Below are 22,135 nucleotides of genomic sequence, written 5' to 3'. Positions count from 1 at the left end.
TTAAAAGAAGTGGCTGCAGAGATAGTGGATGCATTGGTTGTAATCTACCAAAATTCCCTGGGTTCTGGAGAGGTCCCAGCAGATTGTGTAAAACAATAAATCAAGTGCCCACTGCTGGAGGGGCACTAAAACCGACAAATTAAATAAATTAACTTTTACATGAGTGGTTGAAATTAAAATTTGCTTCCAGGGGGTGATGATGCACTCCAATCCCTCCAGCGCCCACCTCACACGGAAGGCCGCGAGTGTACCGATGGACACCAAGTGCTCCATCTCCAGGGACACCCTGGCTCAAACGTAATCGCGGAAGAGAGGCAGGCAGTCGGGCTGAACGACTCCCTCGACCGCCCGCTGCCTGGACCGGTTAATCGCCACCTTGTCCATGCCTGCCACATTTGGTAATGGGAGGGAGGGAGATTTAATAGAGCTGTTCAAAACTATGAAGAGATTTGATCAGCAGTGTGCCCTCTCCTTACACCCAGCATGTTTCGAGGCAAGGTCACTTTGCCAAGTGCAGATTGCCCTGCAGGCAGCTCTTGCTCTCCTCCCCTCTCTCCAAGCAGCTCTGTGGATGTGCAGACAGCCTCTCATCCTCCTCTCAGGGTGTTGCACTTCCTCCACAGGCTCACAGTTACTAAGTGGCTGAGCCACTCCCACTCAACAGCTCCACAACTATTTTGAGTTGAACCCCCACCCCCCCACCTTTTTAAAGGGCACTAGAACCCATAAATCCAAATTAACTTGAGAACGTTATCAAAATAAATCAAAATCATGTTCCCGGGGGTGATGATGTACTCCAGTCCCTCCGGTGCCCACCTCTCGCGGAAGGCCGCGAGCGTACTGGTGGACACCGCGTGCTCCACCTCCAGGGACACCCTGGCTCGAACATAGCCACAGAAGAGAGGGCGGTTAATGGCCACCTTGGCCGTGCCTGCCACAGTTGGTAATGTAATGTAGAGACATTTAATAGAGCTGTTGAAAATCATGAAGGGTTTTCAATCAGGAGTGTGCCCTCTCCCTGCACCTTGTACTGCTCCAGAGAAGGTCACTTTCCTAAGTGCACTGATTGCCCTGAGCCAGCAGCAATGTGCTTCCGGGTTGTGGGCGGAGCCTCGCTGTGGCTCGGGTGACCTCCCGCTGAGGGGCGGCGCTGCCGGTGAGCCGGCCGCCATTTTCCAGAGCCGCTCGGAGGAGGAGCAAGGCAATTTCCGAGCCAGAACCGCAGGCAACAGAAAGCCCGAAACTATGCTGTCGGTCCGCCTCGCAACCGCCTTCGCGCGATCTCTCCCCAGGCAGCGGGCTCAGGTAAGCGCCGGGAAAGCCAAAAGGCCGGTTTTTTTTGTAATGTCACCGGCGAGCGGAATAAAATGTCCCGGAGCCGCCTTCTCCGCCATTTTGGAAAGGCAGCTGGCGAGGCCTGCAGTGACTTTCAGCAGGAGCTGTATATTGTTGGGGATTTAGTTAGTTCTTTAAAATGGTTTTGTGCATATTGCAAGAGGGCTTTGTCAAGCATGCAGCTTTCTAACCCAGCCCCTGGGTCTGTGAGAGAGGTTCCCTGACCACGTCCTGCTGAAGGTCAGCTCCTCAATGTCTCGTACAGACCGTCACTTGATTTACAATATCGCCCTTTATAGCCTTTTGTAAATTGCATTTATGCCGTTTTTTTGTGTAGATTAATTTCCAGAATTAATTGCTTTTTTTTGTGGTTAGAGTTTGAAAATTGTAAAGAACATTGTAGGGTTTTTTTTCTTGTTGCATTTAATTGGGCCATATTTAATATTTGACAATTGGTTTAGCAAGATGCTAACCCTTTTTAATCCTTTGGATTGATACTGTACCTAGGGTTTATACCAGGGTTATATAGGGTTTATAGGAATGGCATTGTATAAAATAATTGATTTGCTTTGTATATTCAGTTGAACAGAAATATTTATATATTTTGCATTGATGCTGTAACTAGTTACAGTAATCTGTTACGAGGTTGTGACCTTGTGTTAAATTAATTGTCAGTGATATTGGGTTGGTTAGTTTTTAGGCAAGATGTACTAAATCTTAAATTTTGTACAATAGCAATGGGTTACCTCTAGGTATGTTTAATTGGGAGACGGAGTGAAGGTCAATCATACCAGATGTGGAATTCAGTTGAGTAAGTGTTTTTTTTAAACCTACCCTTTCCAATCTATGAATTAGATTGCATTTGACTAAGTTGGTTAAATAATATTTCTATTTTTACTGATACATACTGATCATCTACCACCACCTTTCCAGAACAGCTAGGGATGGGCAGTCAATGCAGCCATATCACTGATAGAGGAGAAAAAAAAGTCTTCATTCTTTTGAATGAGGTGTGTGGTGATGTTTTTGAACCGGACTTGCAAATCATCTAATGTAAAACCTGTCCACAGGTCTTGCCATAAACCAAAGCTGAATGTAACTTAAATTTACCAAAAGTAATTCAGCACAACGGTAATCTGCATATTGAATTTGAAAGCAACACTGTGGAAGTACTGTGAATTATTCCTGCGTTAGAGACTTACTTCCTACATTCTCTAGAATGCTATTAAATTGTTTTATGTACTGGGTTTGTTTGGGGAAAATGTTTTTATTTTATGTTGTCTTCTTTATAGGTGGCAAGACATGCCCTTCCTGCAGCCTTTGTAGGCACCAAGAATCTTCACACTTCAAGGACATGGCTTCAAAAGACTGGTCAGTCTTCAGAAAAGGACCTTGACTAACTTAATATTTGTAGACATTCACATTTCAATGTTTATAGGAGAAGATGAAAGAAGTCAACCTTAGTGTCAACAGTTACATTCCCCTTTGATTTGTTTTATCCTTGGATTTATATTCCTTGCTTGGCTTCAGATCATGTAATTAACTCAAGGTTGGTTTAATGTGAGCATGGTTAGGTGACTTGCTTTCTGTTCTGGTGTGTGGCGCAAGTGATGGCCTGCCACGGACCAAGGGAATGATCGGTTTGAACCTGCATTGACCTATGACAAGCTCCACATTGGGGTGCCAGTGGGTACATCATCACCTTAATATGGTCTCAATGCTATCATTAATTTTTCAGTATCTTATGATAGTGTTCTAGAGTTGTTTTGCTTTAAGAATGCCAAACCCCATAGTGGTGCTTAATTTTGAATTGTGTTTTACTTGCATTGGATGTGGTTTGTCAGGAAATTGAATAAGTTTTCCAAAATCAAATGCATTTTGGAGTATTTTGTTTTATTGGTTATAGTAGATAGCCAGGAATGGTGGTTTGCCCAGACATTTTCTATTTAGTTGTCTGTAGTTACAGTAAATCTTGATTTAAATTAGCCATGATTTAGCTAGCCTGGACTCCTTTTTTGCTCTTGCGTAGAAACATAACAATTCACAGCATAGGAGCCCATTCGACCCATTGAGTCTGTCATCACCGAGGTAGAGCAATCCTAAACTAAACTCATGGCCCTGCACTCTCAAAAATCTGTATCTTGCACTCCTTGAAGTATTTATCCACTTTTGTCTTGAAAGATGCAATGGTCTCCGTTTCAGCCATTCCCTCTGGCAAAGTTTGCCATGATCTAGTAACCTCTGTATAAAGAAGTTTCCCCTGCACCTTCTCAGTCTGTGATGATTTTAAATTGATAACCCAGCCTGCCCAATTCAGTGAATCTCCATTTCACTATCAAATCCTTTCATGATTTTAAAACAAACTTCTTCAATCTTCTCGGCCTTTGCTGCTTTTGTGGGAATAGTCCCAGAATCTCCAATATCTCCTCAACTATAATTTAAAATCTCTGGTGTTTTCCATTAGGTACTGCAGAGGTTTCCTCAATTCTGGAAGAACGTATCTTAGGAGCTGACACCTCTGCTGAGCTGGAGGAGACTGGCCGAGTGCTGTCGATCGGAGATGGTATTGCTCGTGTGTATGGTCTGAGGAATGTGCAGGCTGAAGAAATGGTGGAATTCTCCTCTGGCCTGAAGGTAACTGAACACTAAAGTACTTGTGATGAATTGATGGAAAACAAAATCTATTTATGTCCTTCAACTCTAACTTGCGTGTATGTAGAATCTCTAGACAGTTAGTAAATTTATATCGTGACAACCAAGTATCGCCAGTAACAGTAATTGTTTCCTTTTTGAGATTTCCTGGCCTCTAACTGTTGGAGGGATAGCTTATTTTTCACTTCTCCTTGGTCCTGTGCAAATTATGACTTGGACCACACTTGAAAATTAATAAGGGCTTGAAGTAATTGAGAATATGAATTTGGTAGTTCTTTCCTCTGTAGTGGTCTCTGCTCCTATTCTAGAGACCTTTTGTTGTAAGGTCCCAGGTTTGATTCCCAGAAGATGCTGAGTTAGCTGATCTCGGCCAGGATCATGGTGGTAGTACAATTAGCCTCAGTACCTGGCAGAGGTAATTCAGCCAGGGTTTCTGTTCTTAGTCATAGAATGGTTACAGTATGGGAGAAGGCCATTCGGCCCGTCGCGCCCATGCCGGCTCTCTGCAAGAGCATTTCAGCTCGACCCACCCACCCGCCCTTTCCCTGTAGACCTACCATGTATGTCTCCAACTCTCTTTTGAAAGCTAAAATTGAGTCTGCCCCCATCACCCTTTCAGGCAGTACATTCCCGCTCCTAACCACTCGCTGTGTATAAAAAAAAAAAGAAAGAAACATTTTAAATGTTTTTTCTTGTCGCTTTTGATTCTTTTACAAATCACCTCAAATCTGTGTCCTCTGGTTCTCGGCCCTGCTGCCAATGGGAACAGTTTCTCTACCTACCCTGGCCAGACCTTTCATGATTTTGAATACCTCTATCAAATCTGCTCTAAGGAGAACAACCCCAGCTTCTCCAGTCTATCCACGTAACTGAAGTCCCTCATCCCTGGAACCATTCTCAATTCTTTCCTGCACCCTCTCTAAGGCCTTCAAATCCTTCCTAAAATGCAGTGTCCAGATTGGACACAGTTCTTCAGTTGAGGCCGAATCGGTGTTTTATGCAGGTGGTTCATAATTTCCATGCTTTTGTACTCTATACCTATATACATAAAGCCCAGGATCCCGTAAATGTTTTTAACCGTTTTCTCAATCTGCTCTGCCACCTTCAACGATTTGTGCACATATACCCCTAGGTCTCTTCATGCACCTCCTTTAGGATTGTACCCTTTAGTTTATATTGCTTCTCTGCATTCTTTCTACCAAAATGCTTCACTTCACATTTTTGAGTTAAATTTCATCTGCCCATTCCACCAGCCTGTCTGTAATTTTGAAGTCTATCATTCTCCTCTTCACCATACATCCAAGTTTTATCATCTGCAAATTTTGAAATTGCCCTGTACATCCACATCCAAGACATTAATATACATCAAGAAAAGCTGTGGTCCTAGCATTGACCCCTGGGGAACACCACTGTATACCTTCCTCCAGTCTGAAAAACAACTGTTCACTGCTACTGTTTCCTGTCACTTAGCCAATTTCTAATCCATGCTGCCACTATCCCTTTTATTCCACGGGCTTCAATTTTGCTGGCAAACCTATTATGTGGCATTTTGTTGAATGCCTTTTGGAAATCCATGTACACCACACGATTTGCCTTTAACATCCTAAATAATTATCCAGTAACTCCTGACAAGTGCATGCTGGATGGAGAGAGAATTGGTCTCCACTATAATGGGGCCACTGTTGAACTGTCTGCCAACACTTCTGTAGGTTGAAGAATGGCCACTTGGGCTAAATACTGGCCAGTACATAAGGAAGTCCATGCCTTCAGAAGAAGGGGAGATTTTTTTTGCTCAAAAAAAATGCTCTGGTGGCATAGAGATTCGCACACACCTCGTTACAAAAAGGAAACATCTGCATGAGGATCGTCTTGGGCTGCTCCCATGTGCATCCTGGTAATTGACTGGAAGCTGTATTAACACCCATGAACAAACCAATAGTTTCTATCTGTACTCGAGTGCTCATATGCCTTCTACTAACTCAATTGGTGTCTTTCAGGGAATGTCTCTGAACTTGGAACCTGACAATGTTGGCGTTGTCGTGTTTGGTAATGATAAGTTGATCAAGGAAGGTGACATTGTGAAGAGAACTGGTGCCATTGTGGATGTCCCTGTAGGAGAGGAGCTACTTGGCCGTGTTGTAGATGCTCTGGGTAATGCCATTGACGGAAAGGTAAGGAGCTTTCAGAAACTGCTTTGGTCTAATGTTTATCAGGATTATTCCTAGCTCCTGATAGTACTACTAGTATAAGAGTATATTTGATGCTATACTGTTCATGCAGTGAAATATATGCTTCAACTTTTTTTTAATGTAATTTTCACCGTGTTTTCAACTTTTTTTAAACATAGAATTACATCGTGTCTAAAGCACAGAGCTGGGCCATTCAGTTCAGCTGGTCTATGTCGGTGTTTATGTTGCACACGAGCTTCCTCTCGCCCCTCTTCATCTAATCCTATCAGCATATCCTTCTATTCCTTTCTTGTGTTGATCTAGGCTCCCCTTAAATGCATGTTTTCTGCTGTGCTCCATTCTGGGGCTGTGATCTAGATTCTAAAATTTGGTCTCTGGGCTGAACACCAGTTCCAGCTCGTTATGCAGCCAGTTGGTAAAGCTTGACCTCGCCATGTCATTGGAGTGACTTAGTCAAACTGTCCTGTCTCCTTTTTTAGTTCCTTTTGCTTGTAGAAATTTGAATCCTCCTCATAAACATCAGTATTTGCCTTTCTCTAACAGGGTCCACTTGGAGCTAAGATCCGTAGACGTGTGGGACTGAAAGCCCCTGGTATTATCCCCAGGATCTCAGTGCGTGAGCCCATGCAGTCTGGCATTAAGGCTGTAGATAGTCTAGTGCCCATTGGCCGTGGACAGCGAGAGCTTATCATTGGAGACAGACAGACTGGGTAAGAGTCATATATATTAAAGCAGTTTTTTAAAACTAGGATCCGAGATGGTATATATATATAAGATTAGTGGGCTGACTAGCTGCTTTATTCCATCACAATGCTCTGCTTAAACAGCATTTGTCAATACTGTTTTGACAAGTGTCGAATGAGTAATTCAAGAACATAAGAAATAGGAGCATGAGTAGGCCAATTTGCCCCTTGAGCCTGCTCCGCCATTTAATAAGATCATGACTGATCTGATCATGGACGCGGCTCCACTTCCCTGCCCGCTCCCCATAACCCTTTATTCCCTTTTTGGTCAAAAAGCTGTCTATCGCCGCCTTAAATATATTCAATGACCCATCCTCCATTGCTCTCTGGGGCAGAGAATTCCACAGATTTACAACCCTTGGAGAAGAAATTCCTCCTCATCTCAGTTTTAAATGGGCGGCCCCTTATTCTGAGATTATGTCCCCTAGTTTTAGTTTCCCCTAGGAGTGGAAATATCCTCTCTGCAGCCACCTTGTTGAGTTCCCTCATTATCTTATATGTTTCGATAAGATCACCCCTCATTCTTCTGAACTCCAATGTGTGTAGGTTGGGCCTATAAGTCAACTCCCTCATCTCCAGAATCAACCTAGTGAACCTTCTTTGAACAGCCTCCAATACAAGTATATCCTTCCTTAAATACGGAGACCAAAACTACGCAGGACTCCAGGTGTGGCCTCACTAATACCCTGTACAGTTGTAGCAGAACTTCTCTGCTTTTATACTCCATCCCCCTTGCAATAAAGGCCAACATTCCATTTGCCTTCCAGATTACTTGCTGTACCTGCATACTAACTTTTTGTGTTTCATGCACAAGGATCCCCAGGTCCCTCTGGACTGCAGCACTTTGCAATTTTTTTCTCCATTTAAATTATAATTTGCTTTTGTATTTTTTTTTCTGCCAATGTGGATAACCTCACATTTCCCACATTATACTCCATCTGTCAAATTTTTGCCCACTCACTTAGCCTGTCTGTAACCCTTTGCAGATTTTTGTGCCCTCAGTTTGCTTTCCCACCCATCTTTGTATCTTCAGCAAACTTGGCTACATTACACTCGGTCCCTTCATCCAAGTCTCTTGTTGCTGGTTAAAGAGCAGATTAACGCAATAGTAAGGAAGGGCATTAGCTTGGATGATGTGGAATCTGTATGGGTAGAGCTGCGGAACACCAAAGGGCAGACCATCAAACAATGGTAGTGAGGTTGGGGATGTCATCAAACCGGAAATTAGGGATGTGTGCAATAAAGGTACAGCAGTTATCATGGGTGACTTTAATCTACATATAGATTGGGCTAACTAAACTGGTAGCAATACGGTGGAGGAGGATTTCCTGGAGTGTATAAGGGATAGTTTTCTAGACCAATATGTCGAGGAACTAACTAGGGAGCAGGCCATCCTAGATTGGGTCTTGTGTAATGAGAGTGGATTAATTAGCGATCTTGTGCGAGGCCCCTTGGGGAAGAGTGACCATAATGTGGTAGAATTCTTCATTAAGATGGAGAGTGATAGTTAATTCAGAGACTAGGGTCCTGAACTTGAAAGGTAACTTCGATGGTATGAGACGTGAATTGGCTAGGATAGACTGGCAAATGATACTGAAAGGGTTGACGGTGGCTAGGCAATGGCAGAAATTTAAAGATCACATTGGTGAACTTCAACAATTCTACATCCCTGACTGGCGTAAAAATAAAACAGGGAAGGTAGCTCAACCGTGGCTAACAAGGAAATTAGGGATAGTGTTAAATTCAAGGAAGAGGCATATAAATTGGCCAGAAAAAAGCAACAAACCTGAGGACTGGGAGAAATTTAGAATTCAGCAGAGGAGGACAAAGGGTTTAATTAGGAGGGGAAAATAGAGTACGAGAGGAAGCTTGTAGGGAACATAAAAACTGACTGCAAAAGCTTCTATATATATATAATATATATATATATTATATATATATGTGTGAAGAGAAAACGATTAGTGAAAACAAATGTAGGTCTCTTGCAGTCAGAATTAGGTGAATTTATAATGGGGAAAAAAGAAATGGCAGACCAATTAAACAAATACTTCGGTTCTGTCTTCACAAAGGAAGACGCACATAACCTTCCGGAAATACTAAGGGGCCAAGGGTCTAGTGAGAAGGAGAACCTGAAAGAAATCCTTACTAGTCAGGAAACTGTGTTAGGGAAATTGATGGGATTGAAGGCCGATAAATCCCCAGAGCCTGATAGTCTGCATCCCAGAATATTTAAGGAAGTGGCCCTAGAAATAGTGACTGCAATGGTGGTCATTTTCCAACATTCTATAGACTGGATCAGTTCCTATGGATTGGAGGGTAGCTAATGTAACCCCACTTTTTAAAAAAGGAGTGAGAGAGAAAACAGGGAATTATAGACCGGTTAGCCTGACATCGGTACTGGGGAAAATGTTGGAATCAATTATTAAAGATGTAATAGCAGCGCATTTGGAAAGCAGTGACATAGAAACATAGAAAATAGATGCAGGAGTAAGCCATTCGGCCCTTCGAGCCTGCACCACCATTCAATAAGATCATGGCTGATCATTCACTTCAGTACCCCTTTCCTGCTTTCTCTCCATACCCCTTGATCTCTTTAGCCGTAAGGGTCATATCTAACTCCCTCTTGAATATATCCAATGAACTGGCATCAACAACTCTCTGCGGCAGGGAATTCCACAGGTTAACAACTGTCTGAGTGAGGAAGTTTCTCCTCATCTCAATCCAAAATGGCTTGCCCCTTATCCTTAGACTGTGTCCTCTGGTTCTGGACTTCCCCAACATTGGCAACATTCTTCCTGTATCTAAGTTGTCCAGTCCCATCAGAATTTTATATATTTCCATGAGATCTCCTCTCGGTCCAAGTCAGCATGGATTTATGAAAGGGAAATCATGCTTGACAAATCTTCTGGAATTTTTCTAGAAGGGAGAACCAGTGGATGTGGTGTATTTGGACTTTCAAAAGGCTTTTGACAAGGTCCCACACAAGAGATTCGTGTGCAAAATTAAGGCACATGGTATTGGTGGTAATGTATTGACGTGGATAGAGAACTGGTTGGCAGACAGGAAGCGAAGAGTAGGAATAAACGGGTCTTTTTTCAGAATGGCAGGCAGTGACTAGTGGTATACCGCAAGGTTCAGTGCTGGGCCCCCAGCTATTTACAATATACATTAATGATTTGGACAAAGGAATTGAGTGTAATATCTCCAAGTTTGCAGATGACACTAAGCTGGGTGGCAGTGTGAGCTCTGAGGAGGTTACTAAGAGGCTACAGGGTGACTTGGACAGGTTAGGTGAGTGGGCAAATGCACGGCAGATACAGTATAATGTGGATAAATGTGAGGTTATTCACTTTGGTGGCAAAAACAGGAAGGCAGAATATTATCTGAATGGTGACCGATTAGGAAAAGAGGAGGTGTAACAAGACCTGGGTGTGATGATACATCAGTCATTGAAAGTTGGCATGCAGGTACAGCAGGCGGAGAAGAAGGCAAATGGCATGTTGGTCTTCATAGCGAGAGGATTTGAGTATAGGAGCAGGGAGGTTTTACTGCAGTTGTACAGGGCCTTGGTGAGGCCACACCTTGAGTATTGTGTACAGTTTTGGTCAAGGACATTGTTGCTATTGAGGGAGTGTAGCGAAGGTTAAACAAACTGATTCCCAGGATGGCAGGACTGGTGTATGAAGAAAGACTGGATCGACTTAGGCTTATATTCACTGGAATTTAGAAGAATGAGAGGGAATATCTCAGAAATATATAAAATTCTGACGGGATTGGACAGATTAGATGCAGGAAGAATGTTCCCGATGTTGGGGAAGTCCAGAACCAGGGGTCACAGTCTAAGGATAAGGGGTAAGCCATTTAGGACCGAGATGAGGAGAAACTTCTTCACCCAGAGAGTGGTGAACCTGTGGAATTCTCTACCACAGAAAGTTGTTGAGGCCAATTCACTAAATATATTCAAAAAGGAGTTAGATGAAGTCCTTACTACTAGGGGAATCAAGGGGTATGGTTAGAAAGCAGGAATGGGGTACTGAAGTTGCATGTTCAGCCATGAACTCATTGAATGGCGGTGCAGGCTAGAAGGGCCGAATGGCCTACTCCTGCACCTATTTTCTATGTTTCTATGTTTCTAAACTTCTTCACCCAGAGAATTGTGAACCTGTGGAATTCTCTACCACAGAAAGTTGTTGCGACCAGTTCATTAGATATATTCAAAATGGAGTTAGATGTGGCCCTTACGGCAAAAGGGATCAAAGGGTATGGAGAAAAAGCAGGAATGGGGTACTGAAGTTGCATGATCAGCCATGATCACATTGAATGGTGGTGCAGGTTTGAAGGGCCGAATGGCCTACTCCTGCACCTATTTTCTATGTTTCTATGTTAAGTCATTAATATAGATTGTAAATAGTTGAGGCCCCTGCACCAATCCCTGCGGCACACCACTAGTTACTGTATGCTAACTGGAAAATGACCCATTTATCCCGACTCTTTTTTTCTGTTAGTGAGCCCATCCTCTATCCATGCTAACTATCTTGTGCAGTAACCATTTATGTGGCACCCTATCACATATCTTCTGGAAATCCAAAGACACCACATCCACTGGTTCCCCCTTATCCACACTGCTCGTTACATCCTCAAAGAACGCCAGCAAATTTGTCAAACATGATTTCCCTTTCATAAAACCATGCTGACTCTGCTTGATTGAATTATGCTTTTCCAAATGTCTTGCTACTACTTCCTTAATAATAGACTCCAGCAATTTCCCAACGACAGATGTTAGGCTAACTGGTGTATAGTTTCCTGCTTTCTGTCTGCCTCCTTTTTTAAATAGGGGCGTTACATTTGTGGTTTTCCAATCTGCTGGGACCTCTCCAGAATCCAGGGAACTTTCGTAGATTACAACCAATGCATCCACTATCTCTGCAGCTACTTCTAAGACCCTAGGATCTTAAGCCATCAGGTCCAGGGGATGAATTTGAATTAAGTTAATAGATCCAGAGTGGGGTAGTATTGGATGCTGAGCTAATGGATCGTTCCGCTGGTCACTTCCAGCTGGCCTTGCTTGGGGTTGCTGTGATGGGGAGTGAAGACGCGACACTAGTCTTGTGTCCTCTCCATCTCTCCTGAAGTTATTATTGGCCCCTCGCTGGGGTACAATTCCATTGGCACTCTGGTACTTCATGTAAGTGACCAGCATTCGTGGTGAGTTTTGCTGGCCGGATGGCATGCTGCGGATATGTCAAAAACTTGAAAACTGCCCTCCACTTCCCCACCACCACCTAGCTCCAAATGTCCACATTGCACTTCCAGCAGTAGTGACTAGTTAGGAGTGGGGGGGTCATAGCTGTTCTTTTTTTTCCCCTCTAATCTGGAGGCATGGAGACCACTTTGACTGCTACCCTAACTGAGATCAGTTAACCTATCAGAGTAGTTAATGGGCTTGAGATGTTTTTGGTCTGTGGCTGAGACTGACAAACTTGCTATAAGTCTGAAGTGACCTGTGTAATGTATGCGACATCTCTTGTTTCAGCAAAACTGGTATTGCCATGGACACCATCATCAATCAGAAGAGGTTCAATGAAGGCACTGATGAGAAGAAGAAGCTGTACTGTATCTATGTTGCTATTGGTCAGAAGAGGTCCACCGTGGCTCAGCTGGTCAAGAAACTGACAGACGCAGGTAGGATTAGAGCAGTAGGAGGAATAATTATTTTAAATGCAATGCATTCTTAAATATGTCTGTTCAGTGAATAAAGATTTATGCTGTATAGAGTCACAGAATGGTTACAACACGGAGAAGGCCATTCGGCTCATTGAGCCCGTGCTGACTCGGCTAGTCTCACTCCTCTGCCCTTTCCTGATAGACCTGCAATTTTTTCCCCTTCAGATACTTATTCAACTCCCTTTGAAAGATAAAATTGAGACTCCCTCCACCACCCTTTCAGGCAGTGCATTCCAGATCATAACCACTCGCTGTGTAAAGTTTTTTCTTATGTTGCATTTGGTTCTTTTGCCAATCACTTCAAATCTGTATCCTGTGGTTCTCGACCCTTCTGCCAATGGGAACAGTTTCTCTCTGTCTACTGTCTAGACCCCTCATGATTTTGAACACCTCGATCAAATCTGTGTTTGGCATTTGTGCAGGAAAAGACTGCTGACTTTTCCAAATCAGTGGTTTGATATTTAGCAAAAACACTTGGAAGAGCTTATGTTGATTTTGGAAGGGACAGTGGTAGGAGTTCTACAATTAGCATTGGCTCTCCTGGACAATAGAGTCATCCAGGATCCTATAGAAAGTGGGGGTAAAATGATAGTGGGTGTAAGTGATCACAAGAAATATTGAGTCATAAGCAGCATGAGTGCAATAGCTTCTACACTGATGTCAATCAGCATTTTGAATGATCATGCACCGAATAATTCTACCTGTGTTTCTGACTTGTTTTCTAGATGCCATGAAATACACCATCGTGGTCTCTGCCACAGCTTCCGATGCTGCCCCGTTGCAGTACTTGGCCCCTTATTCTGGCTGCTCTATGGGAGAGTACTTCAGAGACAATGGCAAACATGCGCTAATCATCTACGATGACTTGTCGAAACAGGTCAGTACTGTTTTGTTTTCCTGGGTGGCTTTGAACCACAGCCATTGCTTTAGATTCCTCCTTTCTCTTTTTGCCTGAGATTTCTGGTTGGTCACTTGTTTTCTGTCTTCCAAAAGTTATTTCTCCCTTCTGTGTTTCCATGGTTGAGGAAGAAGGCCACTTGCTGTTAAGTTTCTGCCAGTGCTTCTCTTCAACTGACTGTTTTATTTTAGTAGTAGCCCCTTTGGCAAGGATTCAGTAGCCTGGACAGAATTGCAAGTGTTGAGACTCTTCCAGATCTGGATCTTGAGTCAGTGATTCGATCTTTGTGTGAACAGGCTAGAGTTAAAATCATTGTTCCACCAGTTGGAAATGTCTTTTGCTTAGCCTAACCTGCCAGTTGTGCTGGCTATTGTATTTATGTTAAAACTTGGAACTGTTCCCTTTAGTAGCAAATGTATTTTTATCCTTTGCTAAAGGTTTTTAATGTTTCTGGATTGTGAATGTACAGTGCGGGTCAGCTTCTGAGCCAAGACCGACAGTAACCCTGGCTGAGTTTTTTCTCCCTGCCCACTGCTTTGTCTAGAGGCACAGACATTTGTAGTGCTTCTACTGCTGCCTTTGCTGAGATCAATTAATTCAGCACAGACCAAGAACCGAACTTGGGATCTCATCAGTGAGCATTTTCTTTAGAGATTCAGTTATTAAGATCTTGTTTGAAATAGAACCACTTGGCTCCATCCTCTAGGTTCTGCTATGGGATCCATACCATAAATAGATTTTTTTTTAAACCGTTGCTAGTTCACTTTTGGGGCAGTTAAGTTATTGAAATGCAGTTGCTGAGGATGATTAGGACCAGACTTATATTCCATTCATTGATAAGTGCAATGTAAGGTCGCTTCTTTAATCAAGTCTTAAACCAGTAGAATGCACTTATTACCATCCACCCCAAGGAACTTACTCATTCTACAGTGTAATGAGATTTGTAATAACGGTAGTCTTGATCTTGCTTCAATCTCTTATAGGCTGTTGCGTACCGTCAGATGTCCCTGCTGCTGCGTCGCCCCCCAGGTCGGGAGGCCTACCCTGGTGATGTGTTCTACCTGCACTCTCGTCTGCTGGAGAGAGCAGCTAAGATGAATGATAACTTTGGTGGTGGCTCCCTTACTGCTCTTCCTGTCATTGAGACCCAGGCTGGTGATGTGTCTGCTTATATTCCAACCAATGTCATCTCCATCACTGATGGTCAGGTAAGTTGTACAAGCACTCTTTTTGAAGATCGAGTTGAAAAGTGAATCTTTGAATCACTGAAGATTGGGGAAGGGGGACTGTGAATGTATTCAGGGGCACTGACTGATCATCTTCCAATAACATCTCATCACTATATACAATGCAAGGTGGCTGGTCATTTCCAGTAAGCCTGCAGGGGGGGATTACGCTGGACTTCAGTGGCCAATGGATTGATGGGAGGCATAGAGCAGAAGAGAGCCCTCTGAAAATGTACCAAAACTTTAATGATTAAAAGGACAGGAGTACTGATTTGATCAGTTTCATTAACGAATGAAACTTAAAATGTATTGCGCTTTCATATTGCAGAATGAATTAGCATTAGATTTGATTTGTAGTCTTGTAAGCAGTATCTTCTTGTCATGCATTGAATTATTTGTTCTGATGTTGTAGTTTTCTGTTTAATCGTGTAACTCCTTTATTTTGTAGATCTTCTTGGAAACTGAACTGTTCTACAAGGGAATCCGCCCTGCCATCAATGTGGGTTTGTCTGTGTCCCGTGTAGGATCTGCTGCCCAGACTAAAGCCATGAAACAGGTATTCAAAGCATAGCTTTTATCTGCTTTTTGATTACTGCCTGGCAACTCACTAATAGTTTGGTACTGCTGCAGGGACTTTCATGACTCTCATCCAGCTCCGTCTGCTTCAGTGAATTGTGTTTTTTTTTCCAATTAACATTCTCTAAGGAGGGCCTGCCTGTCCCTACATTTTATTGACTCCGGAAGATTGCTTATTGAACAATATTGTTAGATGGGAGAGGACTGGATCTTGATGATTTGAATCGATGCAAAAATGTCAAATTAGAGAGCTTAAGACATTAAATCTAGCAGTGGGCTTCTCTGATAGCTATATATGTTTGTTATTGAGTCGGAAATGACACAGACCAGGAAAGTCCCAGTTTAGATGCTTAGTCTGCTGAGTAGCAGGCACACCAAATTGGCATCAATTCCACTTAATTACATATGAAAAATAAGATGACGTCCTCATCGCTGGCAGTGTGGACATCTGGCAAGGATAGATCCGGCTCGACTGTAATCCTCCTTCTCTCCTCTTCCACCTCTGCCCTATCCACACGTGTTAGGAAGGCAAATGGAATTATGGCCTTCATTGCAAGGGGGGTGGAGTATAAAAGCGGGGAAGTCATGCTACAAATGTACAGGGTACTGGTGAGACCACAACTGGAGTACTGCGTACAGTTTTGGTCTCCTTATTTAAGGAAGGATATAATTGCATTGGAGGCAGTTCAGAGAAGGTTCACAAGGTTCATTCCAGAGATGAAAGAGTTGACTTGTGAAAGGTTTTGCAGGTTGGGCCTATATTCATTGGAGTTTAGAAGAATGAGAGATGATCTTATTGAAACATACAAGATACTGAGGGGGCTCAACAAGGTAGATGCATAGAGGATATTTCCCCTCGTGGGGGAATCTAGAACTAGGGGGCGTAGTTCCAGAATAAGGGGTTGCCCATTTAGAATGGAGATGAGGAGGACTTTCTTCTGAGGTTCGTAAATCTGTGGAATTCTCTGCCCCAGAGAGCTGTGGAGGCTGGGTCATTGAATAAATTTAAGGTGGAGATATAGATTTTTGAGCGAGAAGGGAATAAAGGGTTACGGGGGAGCAGGCAGGGAAGTGGAGCTGAGCCCAAGATCAGATCAGCCATGATCTTATTAAATGGCGGAGCAGGCTCGAGGGACCACATGGCCTATTCCTGCTCCTATTTCTTCTGTTAGCCAACCAACTAGCCTGCTGACGTTTGTCAATGGTCATGTTGGGTAAGGTTCCAAATGGAGGATGATTATGGAACCAGCGCTAGCAAGAGTGGATGTTGAAATGCTTGGATTCATTAATTTCCTCAAAATGCTCTAGCTGATTCCCAACCCCTGATTCCCTTGAGTATTGAGGCCTCTCTAATAACTTCTGATTCTTGGTCTTTACAGGTGGCCGGTACCATGAAGCTGGAACTGGCCCAGTTCCGTGAGGTGGCAGCTTTTGCCCAGTTTGGCTCTGACTTGGATGCTGCCACGCAACAGCTGTTGAATCGTGGTGTTCGTTTGACTGAGCTGCTCAAACAAGGACAGTACGGTGAGTGAGTGTAACCCCCCAGGTTGTGATGCAAGGAGATGGCTGGATTTCCTTAATTTGGGTTACCTCTTGTTCCACCATGGTTAGTGGCATAGTTGCTTTGCAAGTTACACGGATAAGGGGTGCCATATGTAGTCTTTTTATAGGAGATTGGTCTGCAATGCAGCAAGTGCATCAGTAACTGAAAATCCTAGGCATATTTGCACAAAAGCTCCTGACTATAATGTATTTGATTGGATTCTTGCCCTATGGAAGATAACAACTTGTACCCCTGGGTGCAGGGTATCAGTTCACCATACAGTACCTTTATCAGAATGTACATTAGTAGGACAGCAAATGAAAATAGGAAATTCAAAAGGAATTTATTTTGCTAAAAGTGCGGTAAGCATGTAGAAAAATCTTAAAAATACAAGAAGTAAAGGGATAGTTAAAAGAATGGTGGGGTTGATTACTGCAACAATAACTTGTATTTATGTAGCTTTAACGTAGTCAAACCTCCCTAGGCGCTTCAAAGGAGTATTATAAGACAAAACATTTAACACCGAGTTACATAGAGAAATTAGGGCAAGTGACCAAAAGCTTGGTTACCAGGTAGGTTTTAAGGAGGAAAGAAAGGTTTAGGCAGGGAATTCCAGAGCTTGGGCAACCGAATGAATGGCCACCAATGGCTGAGTTAATATAATCAGGGATGCTCGAGGGCAGAATTGGAGGAGCGCAGATATCTTGGAATGGGTGGGAGGGGGGGGAATTGTGGGGCTGAAGGAGATTAAAGATGGGGAGGGGCGAGGCCATGGAGGGATTTGTAAACAAGGATGAGAATTTTAAATTCGAGGTGTTGCTTAACCAGGAGCCAATATAGGTCAGTGAGCACAGGGGTGATGGGTAGTTAGGACACGGGCGGCCGAGTTTTGGATCACCTCTAGTTTATGTCGGGTAGAATGTGGGCGGCCATTGGAATAGTCAAGTCTAGAGGTAACAAAGGCATGGTTGAGGATTCCAGCAGTGGGTGAGCTGAGGCAAGGTTGGAGACGGGTGATGTTACGGAGGTGGAAATTAGGCGGTCTTGGTTATGCTGCCGATATGTGGTCGGAAGCTCATTTCAGGGTCAAATATGCGGTGTGGTTCAGCCTCTGACACATGTTGGGGAGAGGGATGGAGTTTGTGGCGGGGACCGAAAACAATGGCTTTGGGTCTTCCCAGTATTTAATTGGGAAAAAAGTTCTGCTCATCCAAAATGATGCCGGACAAGCAGTCTGACAATTTAGAGACCATTTAATCTGGAGATTCAGGACAAACGAGCAAATCTTATGGAGGCAGAGATTGTGACTGCGGTACTGAATGAGTACTTTGATTTCACAAGAGGATGAAGTTAATGTTGCACTAGAGATGGGGGTATATTGATATTGGATGGAATTAAAAATAGATGGACAGGAGGTGCTAAATAGGTTGTCATCACTTAAAGTTAACAAGTCACCCAGTCCAGATGGGATGCTTCCGAAGTTGTTGAGTGAAGCTAGGGAGAAGATAGCAGCAGCTCTGATCACAATCTTTCAATCCTCCTTGGATATGGGAGTGGTGCCAAGAGGACTGGAAGATTACAAATGTTACACCCATGTTCAAAATGTGTGTGTATAGCAGCAGTGGTACTGCAGTCTTGACGCTGTTTATGAATGTTTTGTGTGGGAGATCACATTGTTGTGAAATACTATGGGGAGAGGTTTTGACCTTTTCCCTGCAGCATTTGTACCAGTCCGTGAAGTAACTCCTGTACTTGCCTTCCAGTTCCCATGGCTATCGAGGAGCAGGTAGCAGTTATTTTTGCCGGTGTCCGAGGTCACTTGGATAAAATAGAGCCTAGCAAGATCACAAAGTTCGAACCTGCTTTCTTAGCCCATATGAAGAGTGAGCACCAGGATATCTTGGCGGCAATCAGGTAAGCGGGTCATCTGAACAGCAGTCTCATCATCCCCAAATTGTGAAAGGCACTTGCATAATCTAAAACAAAACAATGTACCAAGACAAATAGAATCATGGATTGATACAGCATGGAGGCCAGTCATCCAATCGTGCCTGTACCAGCTCTTCGGTAATGTTAGGGGGAGCGGGTGGGGAGGTGGAGCTGAGTCTACGATCAGATCAGCCATGATCTTATTGAATGGCGGAGCAGGCTCGAGGGGCCGTATTGCCTACTCCTATTTCTTGGGTTATCCAATTTGTCCCACTCCCCTGCTCTTTCCCCATAGCTTTGTAAATTTTTCCCTTCAAGTATTTATTCAATTCCCTTTTCAAAGTTACTATTGAATCTGCTTCCATCATACTTTCAGGCAGCGCATTTCCAATCTCTCAACTTGCTGCATTTTATATATCTTTTTTAAATTCTCCTCCACTCCCCTTTGGTGGTTCTTCCAATTACCTTAAATCTGTGTCCTCTGATTACCGACCCTCCTGCCACTGGAAACAATGTCTCCTTATTTACACTATCAAAACTTCATTTTGAACACCTCTAAATCTCCCCTTAACTTTCTCTGCTCCAAGGAGAACACTCCCAGCTTCTCTAATGTCTGATCCCTGGTATAATTCTAGTAAATCTTCTCTGCACCCTCGTCTTGCTTTGACACCCTTCTTAAAGTGTGGTATTGGAAACAATAATCCAGCTGAGGCCTAAGCAGTGATTTATAAATGTTAAGCATAACTTCCTTGCTTTTGTATTCTGTGCCTCTGTTTATAAAGCCAAGGATCCTCTGTCCTTTTTAACAGCCTGATTAACCTACCTTGCCACCTTCAAAGATTTGTGTACATACACCCCCAGGTCTGTTTGTTCCTGCACCCCCTTTAAAATAGTATAATTTAGTTTATATTGCCTCCTCATTCTTTAGCTCAAAATGCATCAGTACATACTTCTCCATTACATTTCATCTGCCATGTGTCTATCCATTTCATCAGTCTGTCTACATCCTGAAATCTGCCATTATCCTCCTCAGTGTTCACTACTTTCCGAGTTTTGTGTCATCCACAAACTTTGAAATGCTGCCTTTTTGTATGCCCAAGTCCAGGTCATTAATATACATCAAAAAGAGCAGTGATCCTAATGCTGATCCCTGGGAAACACCACTGTATACTTACCCCCCAGTGTGAAAAACAACTCTTCACCACTACTGTCTGCTTTCTATCCCTTGCCCAAATGTATATCCACGCTGCCACTGTCCCTTTAAACTCACAGGCTTTAATTTTGCTAATAAGTCTATTATGCGGTGCTTTATCAAATGCCTTTTGAAAGTCCATATATACATCAAACCTCTGTTACTTCATCAAAAAACTCAATCAAGTTTTGCCTTTAACAAATCTGTGCTGACTTTCATTTATTAGCCCAAGTGCCAGTTAATTTTGTTCCGGATGTCTCGGTTTCCCCACTGCCAATGTCGGGCTGATTGGTCTGTTATTGCTGGGCTTATCCCTCTTTTGAACAGGGGCGTAACATTTGCAAACCTCCAGTCCTCTGGCAAACAGTCCCATATCTAAGGAGGGTTGGGAGGTTGTGTCCAGAGCCTCTAATTTTCACCCTCGGTTGCCTAGGATGCATCCCATCCGGACTGGGTGACTTTTCTACTTGAGTACTGCCAACATTTTAAGTACCTCTGCTTTCTCCTTTTTATCCTATCCAATATTGCTACTACCTGCTCCTTTCATGTGACATTTGCAGCATCCTCTTCTCTAATGAAGACAGATGCAAAGTACTCATTTAGTACCTCAGCCATGTCCTTGGTCTCCACCACAAGAAAATGCCCTCTTCCTCCACAATGAGTTCTCCTTTTTGTCCCTCATCGGCCTCGCCCTTTGACTACCCTTTTACTATTCATGTGTTTATAAAAGCCTTTTATGTTGGCCACTAATCTATTCTCATGCTCTCTTTTCCCCTCTTATTCCCTTTATTACATCTTCTCTGTGCTATCTGTATTCAGTTTGGTTCTGTACTGCATTACGAATCTTGCATTTATCATAAGCCTCCCTTTTCTGTTTCATTTTAATATCTACCTTTAGTCATCAAGGAAACTCTTGCTTTAAACACCCTTTATTTCCCCCTGATGGGAATGTGTCTCCTCTGTACCCAGATCATCGCTTCTGTAAAGGCCCCCCATTGTTAAATTTGTTGGCACATTAATAATTGTTTCCAATCCACCTGGGCCAGATTCCTTTTCAACTCACTGAACTTAGCTCTTCTCCAGTTGAATATTTTTAGAATTCCTCCCCCTCTTTGCCCTTTACACTGTTACTGTGCTAGTCTATATTGGAATAATTGAAGTTATCACTATATCTAGTTTTTACATATTTTTGTAGTTTGCTGCTCTATCTCCTTCCCACTATTTGGCCTATAGTATACACCCAGTAGCCTAATAGGTCCTCTATTCCTTAAGTCTAGCCAAATTGTTTCTTTGTCCCCTCAATTATGTCATAGTGCTATAATAGTTTCTTTGATCAGTTCTGCCACCCCTCTTTTTTTTTTGTCCTTCCTTATCTTTCGTGAATACCTTGTAGCCAGGAATATTAAGTTCTCCATCCTCTCCTTTTGAGCCGGGCTCTTGTCAATATATCATAGTCGCATGTGAAGACTTGTGCCTGCAGCTCACCACGCTACATGCTTTTACCGCACTATGTGAATGTACGTACAGACACTCCAAACTCATCTTGGACTGCCTCGCATTTGTCTGAACTACACTTTATTTGAATCTTTTTCTTTTTTGTTAAAGGGCTGAGGGGCAGATCAATCCTGAGGTGGAAGGCAAGCTGAAGAAGATCGTAGTGGACTTCTTGTCCACCTTCGAGGCGTAAGCTCACTCCCATGTTTGCCGAACCGTCTTGTTAATGTTTTGTTGTGCTCGGATTCCTCTTCGCATCAACTGTTGGAAAGCGGTTTATGCGCTTGTTCAAAATGTACAGAAGGTTTTCTCTTCAGAGAATAAAATGTTCCACTCGATTCCCTTGAGTTTGACCTTTTCTTTGCATGTTCATTTAAGGTGAAAGGTTGGTGTTGATGAATATGGTATGGTCAGGGCCAATAGTACTTGGCAATTGTTCTCACCAAGCAGCAGTGAGTGGGCTGCCTGGTTTACATCCTGCCGTTCATAGAAGGGAAAATTGGGCAGGGTGGTCGCCCATCCTAATTGACCCAGGCTGCCTTGGGGGTTGGGCACTGGTTAATTAGGATGGGTGACCAAAGTGGGTTTTAAGGAGGAGAGGCAGGTGGGAGACTGGCGAGTTTATTGGGAAATC

At 43.2% G+C, this 22,135-nt stretch overlaps 1 protein-coding gene across 1 annotated transcript; it reads left to right on the top strand.

The window, feature by feature from the left end:
- The first annotated feature begins 1,156 nt into the window (after positions 1 to 1,156).
- Positions 1,157 to 21,839, top strand: atp5fa1 (ATP synthase F1 subunit alpha). Its single transcript, XM_070866927.1, has 12 exons — positions 1,157 to 1,305; positions 2,628 to 2,706; positions 3,800 to 3,969; positions 5,985 to 6,158; positions 6,720 to 6,886; positions 12,453 to 12,601; positions 13,369 to 13,520; positions 14,525 to 14,749; positions 15,216 to 15,323; positions 16,723 to 16,867; positions 18,650 to 18,800; positions 21,613 to 21,839. The coding sequence occupies exons 1-12, from the start codon at positions 1,246 to 1,248 to the stop codon at positions 21,692 to 21,694; spliced, it is 1,662 nt and encodes a 553-aa protein (XP_070723028.1). The 5' UTR covers positions 1,157 to 1,245; the 3' UTR covers positions 21,695 to 21,839.
- The last annotated feature ends 296 nt before the right edge of the window (positions 21,840 to 22,135 follow it).

Source organism: Pristiophorus japonicus, chromosome 2, assembly GCF_044704955.1.
Source record: "Pristiophorus japonicus isolate sPriJap1 chromosome 2, sPriJap1.hap1, whole genome shotgun sequence".
Classification (NCBI taxonomy): Eukaryota; Metazoa; Chordata; class Chondrichthyes; family Pristiophoridae; genus Pristiophorus; species Pristiophorus japonicus.
Note: the sequence above shows the minus strand (reverse complement) of the source record. Positions and strands in the feature narration are given on the sequence as shown.